We start from the raw sequence: 16,573 nt of genomic DNA, 5'->3' as shown, positions 1-16,573 counted from the left end.
TATTGGACAAATTTTGTTTTTGTTTTCAGTGCTTACTTACAGGAATTTATCATTAGTATATATAAAAGCTACATTTTTCAGCTCTGTCTAACTTTGTAAACAACGGGAATATCTGTGGGTGCTTTTCATAGTTGTAGTGATAGTAGAGCATGTCTTGAAAGAAAAACATGCATGGCCAGTACTTCTTGGAAGTAGTTATCAGGACTTGTTATCTGCATGGTAGTGTGTTTAAGGTACACTGTTTATCTGCATGAAGCTACTGATCACTTTCTTTTGAGGAAGGGTTTCTCTTTGTAGCCCTGACTGTTAATGGAACTTACTCTGTAGAACAGCTGGTCTTGAACTCAGAGACTCTTGCCTCTGCCTACTGAGTGCTGGGATTAAAGGGCCAACACAGCGCCGTTTACTAACCGCCTTTAATTAGCGACTTGTCTGAATTGAGTTATTTCATAAGTGTAAAATAATACTATATTTTGAATACTTGGTGCCTAAATAAGACATCTCTAATTAAAAATATATTGACTACATATTGAAATATTTTGGATATTTTGGGTTAAAGTACATTATTAAAATCTGTTTCTTTTAAAATGTTTTCACTGTGGCTACTAGAAAGTTTTAAGTTACATAAATGGTTCACATTATATTTTTGTGGCATATTGATTCTTTGAAATTGCTAAAGGTAGCCATGATATTAAATAGGATTTATTCTCCAGGTTATTAAACCCGGGTTAAATATTCAGAACAGGGAATGGAGCAGTGGCTCCAGTGGTTAAGAGTACTTGTTGCTCTTAATAGAGGACCCTGGTTCCATGCTTAGCATCTACACGGTGGATTGTAGCCATTCATGTAATTTTAGTTCTGGAGGATCTGATGCTCTTTTTTGACCTCTTTGGGCTCCTGGCATGCATATGGTGCACAGACATATGTAGATAAATCAACACCTAACACATAAAATACTTTAAAGCAATAATGAAGTGAGGTATACCTTTGGGGATACTGCAGTAGATACGGGGGAAAACTAATAGAAAATGTTGCTGTATTAGTTTCTGAAAAAATTTCTCCCTCCCTCCCTCCATCAATCTTGATCAGGGTCTCACTCTATAGCCTTGGGCCTGGAACTCGTTATGTAGAACAGCCTGACTTCAAACTCATAGAGATTTGGTAGCTTCTGCCTACCCAGTGCTGGGATTAAAAGCGTGTGTCATCAGGCTTGGCAGAAATTTCTTTTAAAATACCCTTCACGTTAGCTTCTCATGCTGTACCAATGCTGGACTGGAAAAACTGGAACTAGAAATATCTTGGTATCAGAGAAGCCAAACTTTAGGGATTCTATGTGCTCAGGATTATCCCTTAGTGTTTGTAAGCATGAAATTATTATGTGTAAGAGGTCATTTGCAGGTTAGTTATAATTATCTCATCTTGTGAATGCTGCTTTACTGATAGGAAAGTCTTTGTTAGAAGTTTATTATGTATTTTATGTTTCTGTTTGACATTTGCTTGATTTTGGCTTTTTGTTTCTTAGAAATGACTGCCGTCCACACTGGCAACATAAACTTCAAATGGGACCCCAAAAGTCTAGAGATCAGGACTCTGGCTGTTGAAAGACTGTTGGAGCCTCTTGTTACACAGGTAAGAATCTGGAAACACAAATGCATAGCTGTTCAAACATTGTTTTGCAATAGGCCTGGCTAACAGACTCATGACCAAGGGTGTTAGCTCAGAGTCTTATTTGAATTGATTGAGCTTGGTTAGTTTGATTTGGTTTCATTACTAGCTGAATATCAACACATTTATTTATTTATTTAAAATTATTTATTTTTATTTTGTGCATTGGTGTTTTGCCTGCATGCATGTCTGTGTGAGGGTGTCAGATCTTGGAGTTACAGTTGTTGGTTGTCATGTAGATGCTGGGAATTGAACCTGGGTCATCTGGAAGAGCAGTCAGTACTCTTAACTGCTGAGCCATCTCTCAGCCCCACATATATTTATTTAATTCTTTTTGTTACTGTTTTTTTTTTAATTATTTATTTATTTATTATGTATACAATATTCTTTCTGTGTGTGCCTGCAGGCCAGAAGAGGGCACCAGACCTCATTACAGATGGTTGTGAGCCACCATGTGGTTGCCAGGAATTGAACTCAGGGCCTTTGGAAGAGCAGGCAATGCTCTTACCCTCTGAGCCATCTCTCCAGCCCCCTTTGTTACTGTTTTTGAGACAGGGTTTTATATCACCAAGACTGGTATCAAAACTCCTTAAGTAGCTGAGGCTGAACTTAAATTCTCCTGATCCCTGTCTTTACTTCATCAATACTGCTTGGATTAGAGCTATGTGAACCATACCTGGCTATAGTTAATTCTTTAGACTACAGCTGCTACCATTTTTTAAAGTCTTATTGCTGATAGTAAAGGTTATTAGTATGTAGCACAAATGTCCAAATAGTTGTGCTTTTCTTTACCCTCCGTTGGAGAGGAAATACAAGGAAGATGGGACTTGATTGTTACAGTTCCTCATTTAGCTTAATGCACCCTTCGTTGTGTAGGATTAGTTGGCAGGTAATTGAATTTAAAGGTGTAGGCTTGGTATATTCTGTTACAATACATGTATCAATGTGATGGCGTTTATTAACTTAGCAGCTAGCTATATATCTTTCTTCTTTTGTATATATTAGAGGAGAGAGAAAATGAGAATGGCATTTACTGTCTTTAAAAATTGCCTTCCAAGGGCTGGAGAAATGGCTCAGCCATTACAGGCTAGGCTCACAACCAAAAATTGCCTTCCAAGTCATAAACTGTTATTTTATGTGTCTATATGTAGCTGTGTGGGGGTTAGGTAGAATATTTGCTTTCTTGAACCCAGTATATACTGTATCTTTCAGGTCTTGTGTTGGCAGATTTATACTGTAACAAATCTCTAATCTTCAACCTACAGATCATCTGGCATATTAAACTTATTAATGATGCCTAAAGTTCTGAAACTTTAAGCATCATTACAGTAGGTTTCTGTGGGCAATCTTTCTTTTCTTTATTAAGGACCTTTACTAATTAATGCTAAGATTTGTGTTAATAAGCTTGAACAGACTTCAGAAGTAAGTTATCTTTTGCAGACTGGTGACAGTGACAATGTAGCCTTCTGATAAAGCTAAATTCATTGTTCAACTTGTTCTAGAAATTCTTCATTAAAAAAGGCATTGTACTTATCAGTAATGTTAGTTTTAGTCTGTAAAGTCGCTCTAAAACCTAATGATTATTTAAGAAATTAAAATATGCATTGCATTTCTTATCTTGCATATTAAAAAATAAATTATTTTGGAAACTAAATGTAGCATCGTTTTTCTGTTCTCCAATCTGGAAAGTATTGTGCTGTTTTACACTTAGCAAGCTTTCTAAATGTAGTGCCTTCCTTCCTAACGGATTGAGGCTTGCTGTCTTTAGAGATATTAGCCTGTTACTTTTCACTTTAAATAATTATTCTTTTTTAAAAAAATTTAACTCTTAGGTGACAACCCTGGTAAACACCAACAGTAAAGGGCCCTCTAATAAAAAGAGAGGTCGTTCCAAGAAGGCCCATGTTTTGGCTGCATCTGTTGAACAAGCAACTGAGAATTTCTTGGAAAAGGGGGATAAAATTGCAAAAGAGAGTCAGTTTCTCAAGGAGGAGCTTGTGGCTGCTGTAGAAGATGTTCGAAAACAAGGTAGGTCAATACTTGCTGTACATATGAAGAGATACAGGTCTTTCTAGAAACTCAGTAAAATTTAAAAATTACATTTGTTTATATCTGTACACATACTTGTGTTTGTATTCAGCATGCATGTAGAGGTCAGGACGACTTGTGGGAGTCAGGTTTTTTGTTGTTGTTTTTTGTTTTAAACTGTGTGTGTGTTGGGGATTGAACTTAGGTTGTTAGGCTTGGCAGCATCTGCCTTTCTGCCTTGACTGATTCAGCCATCTCGCTGGCCGTAACCGGCCTTTATTTCTTATGGGTTATTCACCTGGGGAAAGTTGGCTGCTGTGCCATAAGAATACTCTGGAAGTTCTGTAGTGAGGAGGTAACGTTCTACTGTCAAAAGCCTTCAGCATACGTCCCCAAGCATGTGAGTAAACTTTGGAAACAGAGATCCATGTGTATTCAAATTTGAAGCTACTCTTGTGTTTTGGATGATTTATTAGCCAGCAGAAGAATATGAGTTCCTTTCTTTAGAAGGTCTTCATTGGTTCTAAGCCCTGATGTGACTTGTTTTACTAGCATATTAAATAAATGCTTATCTAAGGAAATGCCTTTTGGTATCTGTGGAAACATCTGGTTCCTAAAGGTAGTTTAGATGTGTTTGCTCTGCGTCAGTGTTGACTACTTTTGATTAGATAGGAGTTTCTAGATTTTTTTTTTTTTTTAAGTAAAGGACCAGGTAACATTTTAGCCTTATTGGCCATAGAATTTGTGCTGAAACTGTTTCAGTCCTGCTGTTGAGTTGGGAAAGAAACTATGGAGAATGTATGCACAAATGTACAAAGGTATGATCTAATAAAATTTATGAAAGCAGAAGTATTCTATTTTGAAATACAAAATATAGTTTTATAATTCCTTTTTTTTAAAAAGATTATTTATTATATACACATAGTGTTCGGCCTCCATGTATGCCTGCAGGCCAGAAGAGGGCACCAGATCTCATAACAGATGGTTGTGAGCCACCATGTGGTTGCTGGGAATTGAACTCAGGACCTCTGGAAGAACAGTCAGTGCTCTTAACCTCTGAGCCATCTCTCCAGCCCCTAGTTTTATAATTCCTAATCTAAGATTTTTCTACACTGTTTAATAATATAAGTTTGTTATATTCAAAGAAGTATTTGTTTATATATTTATAATATTTTTGAATTTGAAGTCAGACCTTTTGTGTTAGGGGCTTGTGTGTGCCCTGTGCTTTCTTTTCTGTGCAACCATGACTAATGAATGCATATAGTTTCATACCATAAGTTTCTTTTTGTATTAGTCTGTTATATAAATAATGTATATGAAAATTTAGGTACCTTAAAATACCACTTAATGATGTACGTGTGTCAGAAACACCCACATTCATAAAACTCAGGTCCATTTTTCCTTCAGGGTAACAAAATGACCAGGTGAGCCTCCCATGGCAAATGGGAGCAAGTTATCAATTTCAGGACTTTTAAACTCCTATGATCTAGGGTTCCATTATAATGTCAGTCTACTTAAACTAGGTGCTGAACCTTAAACAGACTGAAGCATATTGCTGCTTCTCATATGTGCCCTTTCTTTGATTAGGTCAGTCCTAGCTTTGAATGGTGTTTTTTTCCTAGTTCTTAACATAGTGATAATTAAATGGGTTGCCCTCCTCTTTCCAGTTTATTTTATAGTCTGCTGGTCTTCCTCTGTGGTACTTAAACATGGTACCTGGTTTGTGATAGGTACATGTTTTAGGATAATTAACTGTTTCCTAAAGAGTACAATGTGAGTCTGTATTTCCTTTCTCAAAATTTAAGTGTGTTTTACTTCTCTTTGACAAGTAGGAATGTTTTCATGTAGGTGGAGACTCAAAGAGTTGATACAGTGCACATGGTGTGAGAGTCACCATCCTTCCAGTATTTTTAGTATGATCACAGGGTTAAGCAACCGTTGTCCTAAGTTCAGAGCATTTTTGTTACCCCCAAAGTCACCTTTTACTCATCATTAATCACTGATGTCTTTTATATACAGTAGGTTCCTTTTCTTTTTAATTTTTAAAGACGGAGGTATTGCTACTTAGGTCAGGCTTGCCTGGTACATGGATTATTTTGCCTTGTTTTCCCAAATTATCATAAGTGTGTGCTGTCATGCCTGCCCCCATACATATGTATTTCAATAGTTCATACAGAGGAGGGCTGCCTCTGGTTATCTTAAGTGTATTTAATGAGTCCTTGAATAATTAGAGTTGTGACTAGTAAAAGAAGGCACTTGGCTGCCTAAGGGACATTCACCTGACAGATGAGATGATTTAAGTCATTAGAAATGGAGAGCCAGGCTGAGCTGGTGCACACCTTTAATCCCAGCACTTGGGAGGCAGAGACAGGCGGAGCTCTGAGTTTAGGCCAGCCTGGGCTACAGAGTGAGTTCCAGGATGAGCCAGGGCTACACAGCGAACCATTGTCTCACAAAAGGGAGGTTTCAAAAACAGGACAGTGGGCGGCGCTCTAGGGACCATGGCCGATCCTCGCGTGAGACAGATCAAGATCAAGACAGGCGTGGTGAAGCGATTGGTCAAAGAAAAAGTGATGTATGAGAAAGAAGCAAAGCAGCAAGAAGAAAAGATTGAAAAAATGAAGGCTGAAGATGGTGAGAACTACGCCATTAAGAAGCAGGCAGAAATCCTTCAAGAGTCCCGGATGATGATCCCAGATTGCCAGCGCCGGTTAGAGGCTGCATATACCGATCTTCAGCAGATACTAGAAAGTGAAAAAGATTTGGAAGAAGCTGAGGAGTATAAAGAAGCACGTGTAGTTCTGGATTCAGTGAAGTTAGAAGCCTGAAATTTTTCTGTACAGGGTGTTTTTTTGCATTAAATCCTGGGGTCCATTCTACAATTTGTTATTTTTGCCACTGCTGTGTTTAGTAATATGAAAATTTGGTTCTTTTTATGCAGTTGCATATATTTTTCTTTGCATAACTTAATGTGTCAAATAAATGAGTTCACCTAAAAAAAACAAAAAACAAAAACAGGACAGTGATGTTAAATTGGATATGGGGAAATGAGGAATAGTTTCTGTATTAATTGCTTTGTCTTAGTTGTTATAAGAAAATACCTGACAAATGAAACATAAGGAAGCTATTTTTGGCTAAGAGTTGCAAGGAATACTGTATAGCCTGGTGAGCCAAGGTGTGTTAGCAGGACAGAGGTGTGTGGTCTGATTGCTCCTCTAGTCAGGAAGCAGAGAGTTATGAATATTCTCAGTTAACCTAGTCTAGATAATCCCACATAGATATGCCTAGAAATTTGTTTCCATGAGTCTAAATCTGAACAGATTGTTACTCAAGATAACTATTACATACCTTCTATTGGAATAGGATTTTACTTGATAGTTGTTGTGAGGCTTGCCTCTTAGAAAGGTTAGGCAGGAAGATTGAAAGTCACACCTGGACTACATGCCAGCCCTTATCCTTAAAAAACAGAAAGAAAGAAAGAAAGAAAGAAAGAAAGAAAGAAAGAAAGAAAGAAAGGAGAACAACAACAACAACAACAACAACAAAAACCCCACCAAGCTAAAACAGCAGGGCTTGTAATATTGGGCCTCATCAGCATTTTGTTTCAAAAGTCGATGATAGGGGCTTGCTGTAATATCAGCAGCTTCGTCCCTGCTGCTCATGCATACACCTGTGTGAAGACTAAAAGAAGCAGAGGCACACCTTTATACAATCTTGCATTGTTTCCAATAACATTTTTTCCCCCCAGGAAAGAGGCCAAGTCTAGCATGGGCTACAGAATAGCTTTGTCTGGGGGTGGGGGTGGGGGATACCAACAAAAAAACAGAAAGAAAATGAAAGAGGGTTCAAGTTAATACATGATTGAGTAAAAGCAAATCTTCTAGGAAGAATGTATGTTAGAAAAAAACTGAATGGGGCTGACTGGTTGACTGTGTGTGTTCCTCTGATGGGGAAGACATTGTTTTAGGAGTGTTCTTAGTTTTTTAGTTGCTCTACAGACACCATGACTAAGAGCTTACAGAAGGACATGTATGTTTATTGGTGCTTAAAGTTTCAGAGGGCTAGTTAAGAGTCCAAGATGATCTTGCTTGGGAGCATAGAGGCAGGCAGGCATGGTGCTGGAGCAGTAGTGGAAAGATTAGAGAAACACTGGGAATGGTGTGAACTTTTGAAACCTCAAAGCCCATCCCTAGGGACACTTCTCATTGAAACAGCTCCACCAACTGGGACCAAACATTCAAATATATGAGCCTGTAGAGGCAATTCTCATTCATATCACCAAAGCAGAAAGGCTGTTTTTTTTCTTTATGTTTTGTTGTAGAATTTATAATTAGGACACATGGGCTCGAAATGTAAATTAATAGAATGAATATAGAAAGAATGATGAGAAGATAAATACCAGGTTAGTAATCTTCCTTAATGTGTTAGAACATGGATCTTGAAATTGAGAAGAAAAAGGGAATGTCAATCCAGTGAAGTAGGAGCACATGCAGATTGTGCTTGGAGAATGTTGAGGCTTGTGCTGCAGAACAGTGTTAATAGAGCACTGGAGACAGGAAAGGTTAGGAGAGTCTGGAGGTTTGGTTTGTATGCGCAAGGTCCTGGGTTTGATCTCAGAAAACATTCTTCCCCCTAATTGGTCTAGGAAATTACTATTTCTATGGGTTTTTTGTTTTCAGGCCCAGACTAGTCTTGATTTTATTCTTCAATAAAAAAGTCTCTCACTTTTGTGTATGTTATTACCCTTTCCTTCTCTTGGACAATTCTTGATAATTGTTCTTATTGTATATAGTTTTGTATTAGGCTTAGAACTTTCTTATTTAGACAAAAAGGGGAAATGTTGTGGGAATTCATTCCACCAGTAGCTTTGGGGTACTGGCCTTAAGGTGTGTCTTGTCTGTGGACATGATCTGTTAAGAGAGTCAGGTCGGTTTACACGAGCTCTTGGATTGTAAAGACTGGATCAGGCTGAGTGAAGCAGCCTGTGGCTGGTTCCCAGCTTCCTTGGTCCCAGCTCTGTGGTTCTTGCTACAGGTGTGCTCTTGGCTTAGGGCACTATTTAAGGAGTGGCTTGGAATGCCAGGTGTGGTAGGGAAGAACTTTAAGGGAATGATGTAGGATCACAGGATTCTATTGTTGGGACAGGTTCACAGCTTCCCATATGCTCCAGTACATAAGGGATACAGAGCTCACTCCCTCAGGAAGCAGCTCTTTCCAGTATTGGTTTGTGTTTATTTTTAAAACTTTTTCTTTTAAATTTAAATTGAAATGTTTTCTTTAATTTTAAGAAATTCTACCATCTGGGCAACATCAAATATAAGGAAAAGAGGTGGTGCACGGGGGAGTAATCTTTGAGCTTTGTTCTCCCGGGGAGGTTGAAGAGGTTGAGAGATGGGAGAGTCTAGAGGCAGGACTCTAAGCCTGGACACGTTGTCGCTGCTGTGTGCTAACAAGGGGATGGAGGGAAAAATGTAAAGGAGTAAGTTTTCATGCGTGTTAACGTGTGCAAATAACTGTTCTTTTAATAGATAAACTAAGGGAGTCGGTACATGAAATACTATGTCATTTATTTTCTTGTGACCTGAATCATTTTAGGAACACGTTGAGGCAATGGTGGGTGCTAAGAACTGAGGCAAATTATTTAAATTTGAAAGTATTTGTTCCAGGAACTTGGGATGTAGCTTAGTTGGTAGAGTGCTTGCTTAGCATGTTTGAGACCCTGGGTTTGATCTCAACGACATATAAAACCAGGCAGAGTGGCATTCCCCTGTAATTTCATTACTCAGTAGGTGGAGACAGGAAGTTCTAGGTCATGCTTAGCTACATAGTGAGTTCAAAGCCAGCCTGGGATACATGAGAATTTCTCTGAACAAAAAAGAAAAGGAGAAAAAAACCCTCATCTCAGCATAGAGCCATTTGCATTCAGCGCTGCCAATTTTTAGTCAAGCATTGCTTGACAATATTTGGTCCAGTAATTTAGTTATACTCACAACAGTCAATTAATAGGCTGCCTTATTTTAACTTTTTTTTTATTACATCTGTAGATTTTATATATCTACTGCCAAGGTACAAGGACTTGTTCATTTTTTTTTCAAAGATCTCATCTACTTCTTGATATTCACTCATATACCTCTCCTCCTTCCTGAATCACTTTGTAATTCTGTCCTTTTAAGGCTGTTACATTTATCTTTTGAGATTGGCTTTTTCTCCACTGAGAATGATGTCTGATTTGAAGGTCTATGTAATAATTGTTTAAACTTTTAACTGCTATTCTGTAGAATGGTTATGACTTACCCTGGGAAAGTAGGGATGCCTCTTGCATTTTATCCTCTTAACATTTTTTTGTTTTGTTCATAAAGTTTTGTTTTATTTTAATTATGAACATATATGTATATGTCTGTATTTATGTATGTGTATATGTATGTGGGTCTAGGTGCACTTGAAGGCCAGATGTTGGGTGCTCTGGAGCTGGAATTACAGGAAGTTTTGAGCTGCCTTATATGAGTGCTGGTAACCAAAACTGGGTTATCTGCTAGAGAAATCTGCAGTCTTAACCATTGAATCATTTTCCAGTCTTAACATTTTCTCCCCTACAGTAAAACTTTAATTTTGATTAAGTCTATTGTATTGGTTTCCCATACCATTTATGAATATAAATTCTTCATGAAGATTTTTATGTTTTCTTTTAAAAATTTTCATTATCATTTTATCTCTCTCTCTCTCTCTCTCTCACATTTCCTTTGAGGTAGGGTTTCTCCATGTACCCTTGGCTTACCTGCAACTCATTCTGTAGACCAGACTGGACTTGAGCTTACAGAGATCTGCCCTTCTCAGCTGGGATCAAAGGCACGGGCCACCACTGCCTCACTAAATAAAATATTGTATTTTGTAAATCATTTTCTAGAAGAGTTTTATCTTCAGTTTGGTGATGTTCATTGAACCTTAGCAATTACGTATTATAGAAATTCAGCTCAGAACTGTTTGAACTTGGAAGAAATTTGAACCTTTGCAATCGGGATTCCTAGGAGTCTATCTCCTGAATTTAGTTATTGGTCAAAAATCCAGGGGCTTGAGACCATAGGATTCTCTTAACTTCCAGTTTTGCTCATTTGATTTGCCTCTGTTGTATGCACTGTGTACATATACTAGTCAAGATACCCACAGCATCTTAGTTCGGTCATCAGCAGAAAAATCTTTTCTTCCTCAGTATCTATAACTGGTCCAGCTTGATTCATGCTTAGTCTGGAACAGGTTTTCTGTGGCAGAGGACAGTGAAACAAATCTGAATTCATCTTTACCCCCCCCCCCCCAACAAGACCCTAGGGGAGAATTCTCTAGAGGATCATGTGTACTCCATAAAGTGATGTGTAAGGAAAAAGGTGTTATTCTTGATATGTGCTAGGATAGTCCTGTTAGATTTTTTTCTTTTGTAAGTTTAAAATGTCTCCTTTAAAAAAATATTGCTGTTGGGCCTGAGAGATGACTTAGTGGTTAAAAACATTTGCTATTTTTCTATAGAACCCAAATTTGTTTCGTAGGACCCACGTTGAGCAGCTCACATTTGTGTGAACTCCAGCTCCAAGGGATCCAGCACCTTGTTCTGGCCTCCGTAGGATTGTACATATGTGGAATATATACAATACATTTTTCAAAATTGGTCTATTGAAGCTGTTGTGTAGCTCAGTGGTTAAGTGCTTACTTAGTACGCTATGTACCATATGTAAGTACTAAGTAAGTAAGTTTGATCTTTACAGCAGGGAAAGATTGCACTATTTGGTGCATGTGAGTGCTCTGAAGGCAGTGCTGACTGTAAATATTATTAGTTCTCTTTGCTTTTCTTATTAATTGCAATTCTATTTCAGATGGGGTTGGAGATTGAACTCAAATTATCAGGCTTGTTCTGCAAGTACTTTTAGTTCTGAGTCAGAGACTAGAATGGCCCTGGAATTCCCCACGTGTAGAAAGTTGACCTTGAATTCCTGATCATTTTCCTTCTTACACCACCTTGCTTGGCTGATAATGTAACTGTTAGGTACTTCTCCGTCTGTAGGGTTGTTCTCCTGGTGAGCACCAGATAACTTAAAGAAACAGCAGTGTGAACCTTAATCTCTTCCAAATGGCTAGAAGGTGAAGAGAGGTGAAGAGAGTTTGTTTAGTAAATGGCCAGCAAATCTAAAGAGAATGCTTTAATATTTGGTTTGCAGTATCCCTCCCCACTTCATGTCTTTTTTTTTTTTGTAGTAATTGTCTTAAGATTTTAGAATTTCTTAAGTTCTGGCATTTGGGTCATTCATTATTCCATTAAAATGGAACTTTAGATAAACTTTGCTAAATAATGTCATGCATTGTAGAGATAAGATTTCAGCTTATTGGAAGCAATCAAAATTGTTCTCTTCTGAGTATCGATCTTTATATAAGTTAGTCCTTCCCTCTTCTCATCCCTTTCTTTTTGAACTCACTATATAGCTGGTCCTGGCTTTGAATTCTTTTTTGTTTTGTTTTGTTTTTGGAGGCAGGGTTTCTCTGTAGGTTTGGAACCTGTCCTGGAACTAGCTCTTGTAGCTCAGACTGGCCTTGAACTCACAGAGATCTGCCTGCCTTTGCCCCCGAGTGCTGGGATTAAAGGTGTGTGACATCACTGACTGACTTATTTTTTTTCCCCGAGACTGGGTTTCTCTGTAGCTTTGGTGCCTGTCCCGGAACTAGCTCTTGTAGACCAGGCTGGCCTCGAACTCACAGAGATCCGCCTGCCTCTGCCTCCTGAGTGCTGGGATTAAAGGTGTGCCGCCCGGCCACTGACTGAATTCTTGATCATCTTCCACCATCTCCCGAGCTGTGAGATAACAATATATGTAAATCAGTAAAATATGACTGATTAGTTTCAAAGCAAGAAAGTTTGTCTATCAAAGCTCATAACTTTATAAACATAGTTATCTCCAACTACTTCTTAAAAAAAAAGATTTATTTATTTATTTATTTATTACGTTTACAGTATTCTGTCTGCTTGTATGCCTACAGTCAAGGAGAAGAAGGGCACCAGATCTCATTACAGATGGTTGTGAGCTACCATGTGGTTGCTGGGAATTGAACTCAGGACCTCTGGAAGAGCAGCCAGTGCTCTTGACCAATGAGCCATCTCTCCAGCCCTTGACAAGTGTTTCTACCTTGCAATGCTGAGTCACTCAGCATTTGGGAAAAGATTAAGGTTAAGTCAGTTCTGTTTTCAGATTGGTGTAGTAACTTTCTTCATTACATCTAGTAAGTTAGCTGATTTTTCTCATAGTCTTACTTTGAGTTCTGACTTGGTCTTTGCCTTTTTCTCTTTGCTGCATGGGTAAAATTGTCCAGTTTTTTCCTTCCTTTGTGTGTCTGTCTTCATTCATCCTTTTATATATCTAAATCTGTTTTTTTCTTCTTTTATTATTTTTTTATTTTTTCTAAATCTGCTTTTAAGAACATCCATTGCATTTCCTACTCTTCATGTGTTCCTAAGGCCTATGATTAAGTTAAAAAAAATGAAAAAACAAACAAACAAACAAACAAAAAATTGTTCATAATGCCTCATGCCTCCAGTCTCATTGCTTAATTCTTTTCTTGCTCTTCATTTTAGTTGAAAGCAAGAGGGAAAGCAAAATATAAGTTCTGGGAACCATTAACTGGTCGTCATCTGGAAGCTTTATGTCTTAGGTTACATGTCTGTTTCAAACTGTAAGTCTCTAGGGTTGGTGCTATACTCTCTTTGACTTGAGATGTGTCAAGGATGCTGTCTGCTTCTGGATCTGTGCCCTTATGTGAGCATATGCTGCTCTGCAGAGATTCAAGTGCTAATGCAGCCAACTTGTAAGTGAGGAAAGAAGAGTGAAATCATTGAATTCTAATGTTTCTTACCATTTTGAAATTGTTCCTCTTTTTAAAGATCTAACTTGTTAAACTCATAAAAATAACATCCATTGAGATAATGCTTTTAAGTTGCAGCAGGTAATTTTACTGTCTTAACACATTTGTACAGTGTAGTAGGGGAAGTTACCCTAGTGTTTTGTTTTTCTTTTTAATAATTCTTTTCTTTTTTTTAACATTTATTTATTTTATGTGTATATGTATATACATTAGTATGCTATGTCATGTGCTACTTGGAAATCAATGGACAACTTGAGGTATTTGGTTTTTTCACCTTACCCTGTTGTGTCTGGGGTAGGTCATCCAGCTTGATGATAAGTACCACAACCTGCTGAGCCAGCTTGTTGGTCTCTTAAAATTTTGAGATAGGGTTTCATGCCAACAAGACTGGTCTCCAACTGGTTATGTAGCAGAGGATGATCATGAGCTCTTGAACCTCTTCCCTCTTGTCTTCCCTAGTGCTGAGATACAGGTGTGCACCACTGTACTGGCTTGGTTTTTATTTATTTTATTATTTTTATTTATTTATTTTTTTTGAGACAGACTCTTACTCTATAGCCCAGGCAGGCCTTAAATTTGCATCAGTCCTTCTACCCAAGCATCCCAAGTACTGGCATTACAGGTGTGCACAACCATACCCAGTTTAAGTGTTAACATTTGCCTTTGGAATGACTTCAGACGTGATGTTGCAGTAACTTGGTTTCTACTAGTTAATTTCTTAAAGAAAGTGATTCCAAGTTGAAATGCATGTTGTGCATTTATTTGAATGTGTAATCAGGAAGCAAGTGTCTCTCTTTGGAGTGTTTCTGAATAGCAGCAGGGCACACTTGAATTAGTAAGGAAAATGAGAACATGATATGTGTGGTACTCTAATTTAAAGAAATATTCTGCCGACTGTAAAAAGTGGAAAATGTAAAGTTTCTTTCTGTGTCACCAGGGGTTGGGAGGAGAGTAGATTGAGAGGTTTTTTAGGATCTGTGGATTCAGATTTAAATAACTTGATATTAGTTCACTTTCAAAAGATAAAGTATTGTGAAAAGTGCCTGCCAGAGATTCTTGGAATTGTGTGTCATGTTTTCTGTAGTGATGATGTATCCAGGGCCCAGGGTTTTTTTTTTTTTTTTTGCCAGATATCCATCAGTGAGTGCAAGGTGAGGGTGAGGGGATTGCCACTAGTGGTAGAGTGATTTCCTTACTTCCTTCTTTCTTGTTTCTGAAATTCTCTTTCTTTAGGTGTTGAGATCTTTGGCTTATGTTAAACTCTTAGGTTTAGGATACTGTATGATAATGTTTTCTTTAATGTTTGCTTCTTGATACTTGATAGAATGAAAAAAAAGATGGTTCTTTTTGGGGAATTGAGAGGAAACAAAGTCTTATCTTATAGCTCATATTGTCATTGAATCTGTGATTTTTCTGCTCAGCTTTCTGAATATTAACATTATAGTCATAAATCGCCTTGCCTGACCTTAATAAAATCATGTGTGTGTATGTGTGTGTGTAGTAGGTAAGTAGTGGGTGGGAAAGGGAGGGAGGGTGAGAGATCTCCTGTACCCAGGTTAACCTTCAACTTGACGTAGCTATGGATGTCCTTGAGTGTTGCTGCTTCCTGAAAGGTGAGATTACAGGTATATGCTACCAAGCCTGGCCAAAAGAATTTTAAGCAAAAGTTTGCTTTTCAAAAACAAAACACCATCAAAAAGGAACAGCTATTATTATTATTTTGTACTGATTTGTTTTGATACTAAGAGCAAAAAAATAAATTACCTAAAATTTTGTAACAAAGGAATCATGTTTGTGGCTGGAGAGATGATTTGACAGTTAAGAGCACTGGCTGCTCTTTCAGAGGACTCTGGTTCCATTTCCAGCACCCCTATGGTAGCTCAACTTTCTGTAATTCCAGTTTCAGGGGATCCAGTGCCATCTTCTAACTTCTGAGGGCTCCTTTATATACATGGTGGACATGCATATACCCAGACACACATACACATATAAAGGAAATTAATTTGCAGTTTGTTTTCTGTGACAGTGCTTACATGGGTACATTGTGCTTGATTGTGCCTTTTTTTAAATTTTATAATTCTGAAAGATGTTTAGAATCCAGTTACTTTTTCCCTATAATATAATTTTATGAGTGTATAATATTTTTCATGGAGTGAGACTATTCAAATAATACACTATTGTACCAGCAGGCTATAGATTTTAATTTTTATTGTGTATGTGTGTGTATGCTACAGTGAACTCCTGGCCCAGCCAGTTATTTCCTTCACCACCTGGGCTCTGTAGATGGACCCAGGCTTGGTGGCAAGTACTGTTACTCATTGAGCAGTCTCACTGGCCCTAAGGATTTAAAAAAATATTGTTAATGTTATTCATTTTTTATAGTTTTAGGCAGTTTGATAGACACAATGACGTATATAAATATATGTTTAAGTTTTAAGTAAAAGGCTGAAGGCAGATAATGAGATAAAGGAGAGGGAAGAGGTTTCAGGGCATTAAAATTCTGATGAATTAAAGAGAATAAATTGAACAGAGTCCTGAGAAATAAGATAGGTTTTAAGAATTTTCTGAATGTCCATAAAATTGATCTTGAAACAGATAATTTTAACATATTTAAGATGCTTAATATTACTTAGTTGTTTACCTGGGAGCTTCTGTCATTTTAACACAGGGTCCTTTTTTCCTGGTTTGCAAAAAAAAAAAAAAAAAAAAAACATATCCAGACAATGTCTTAAATTTTTTTTCTGTTGGATTTGACAATAACAAAAAGTATGCTCTCATAAAATGTTTCAGAAATGCTTTCCTAAGGTTCGCGTAATAATTGAATTTGTTTTCCTGCAACAGCTGTAAATAGAAAAAAATAACAGTGAGATTGGGTTTGCAGATAAACCACTTTACCTGTGGTTTACCCATATATTAAATATCTGATTTTTGTAAACCCTTTAAAAAGGATTTTTGAAGCCAGGAGCAGTGGAACATCCTTGTA

General features: G+C 37.5%; 2 protein-coding genes across 3 annotated transcripts in view; both read left to right on the top strand.

Moving 5' to 3' along the window:
• The window catches only part of Ctnna1 (catenin alpha 1), a 125,962-nt gene that overhangs the window by 25,811 nt on the left and 83,578 nt on the right, over positions 1-16,573 (top strand). For both annotated transcript variants that reach the window (XM_075968974.1, XM_075968973.1), the window contains exons 2-3: positions 1,523-1,629; positions 3,498-3,693. In XM_075968974.1, the coding sequence (XP_075825089.1) occupies positions 1,525-1,629; positions 3,498-3,693 (301 nt within the window). In that variant the 5' untranslated portion in view covers positions 1,523-1,524. The remainder of the gene's footprint in view (positions 1-1,522; positions 1,630-3,497; positions 3,694-16,573) is intronic.
• On the top strand, positions 6,184-6,689 carry LOC142848673 (tubulin-specific chaperone A). Its single transcript, XM_075970867.1, has one exon. It carries the CDS (start codon positions 6,195-6,197, stop codon positions 6,519-6,521), a length of 327 nt encoding a protein of 108 aa, XP_075826982.1. The 5' UTR covers positions 6,184-6,194; the 3' UTR covers positions 6,522-6,689.

The sequence above is a fragment of the Microtus pennsylvanicus genome, chromosome 4, assembly GCF_037038515.1.
Source record: "Microtus pennsylvanicus isolate mMicPen1 chromosome 4, mMicPen1.hap1, whole genome shotgun sequence".
In the NCBI taxonomy this organism is placed as follows: domain Eukaryota; kingdom Metazoa; phylum Chordata; class Mammalia; order Rodentia; family Cricetidae; genus Microtus; species Microtus pennsylvanicus.
Note: the sequence above shows the minus strand (reverse complement) of the source record. Positions and strands in the feature narration are given on the sequence as shown.

Bases quoted from the DNA above. Each gene is read 5' to 3' on its own strand.
- LOC142848673 (XM_075970867.1), top strand. From the start codon at position 6,195: ATGGCCGATCCTCGCGTGAGACAGATCAAGATCAAGACAGGCGTGGTG.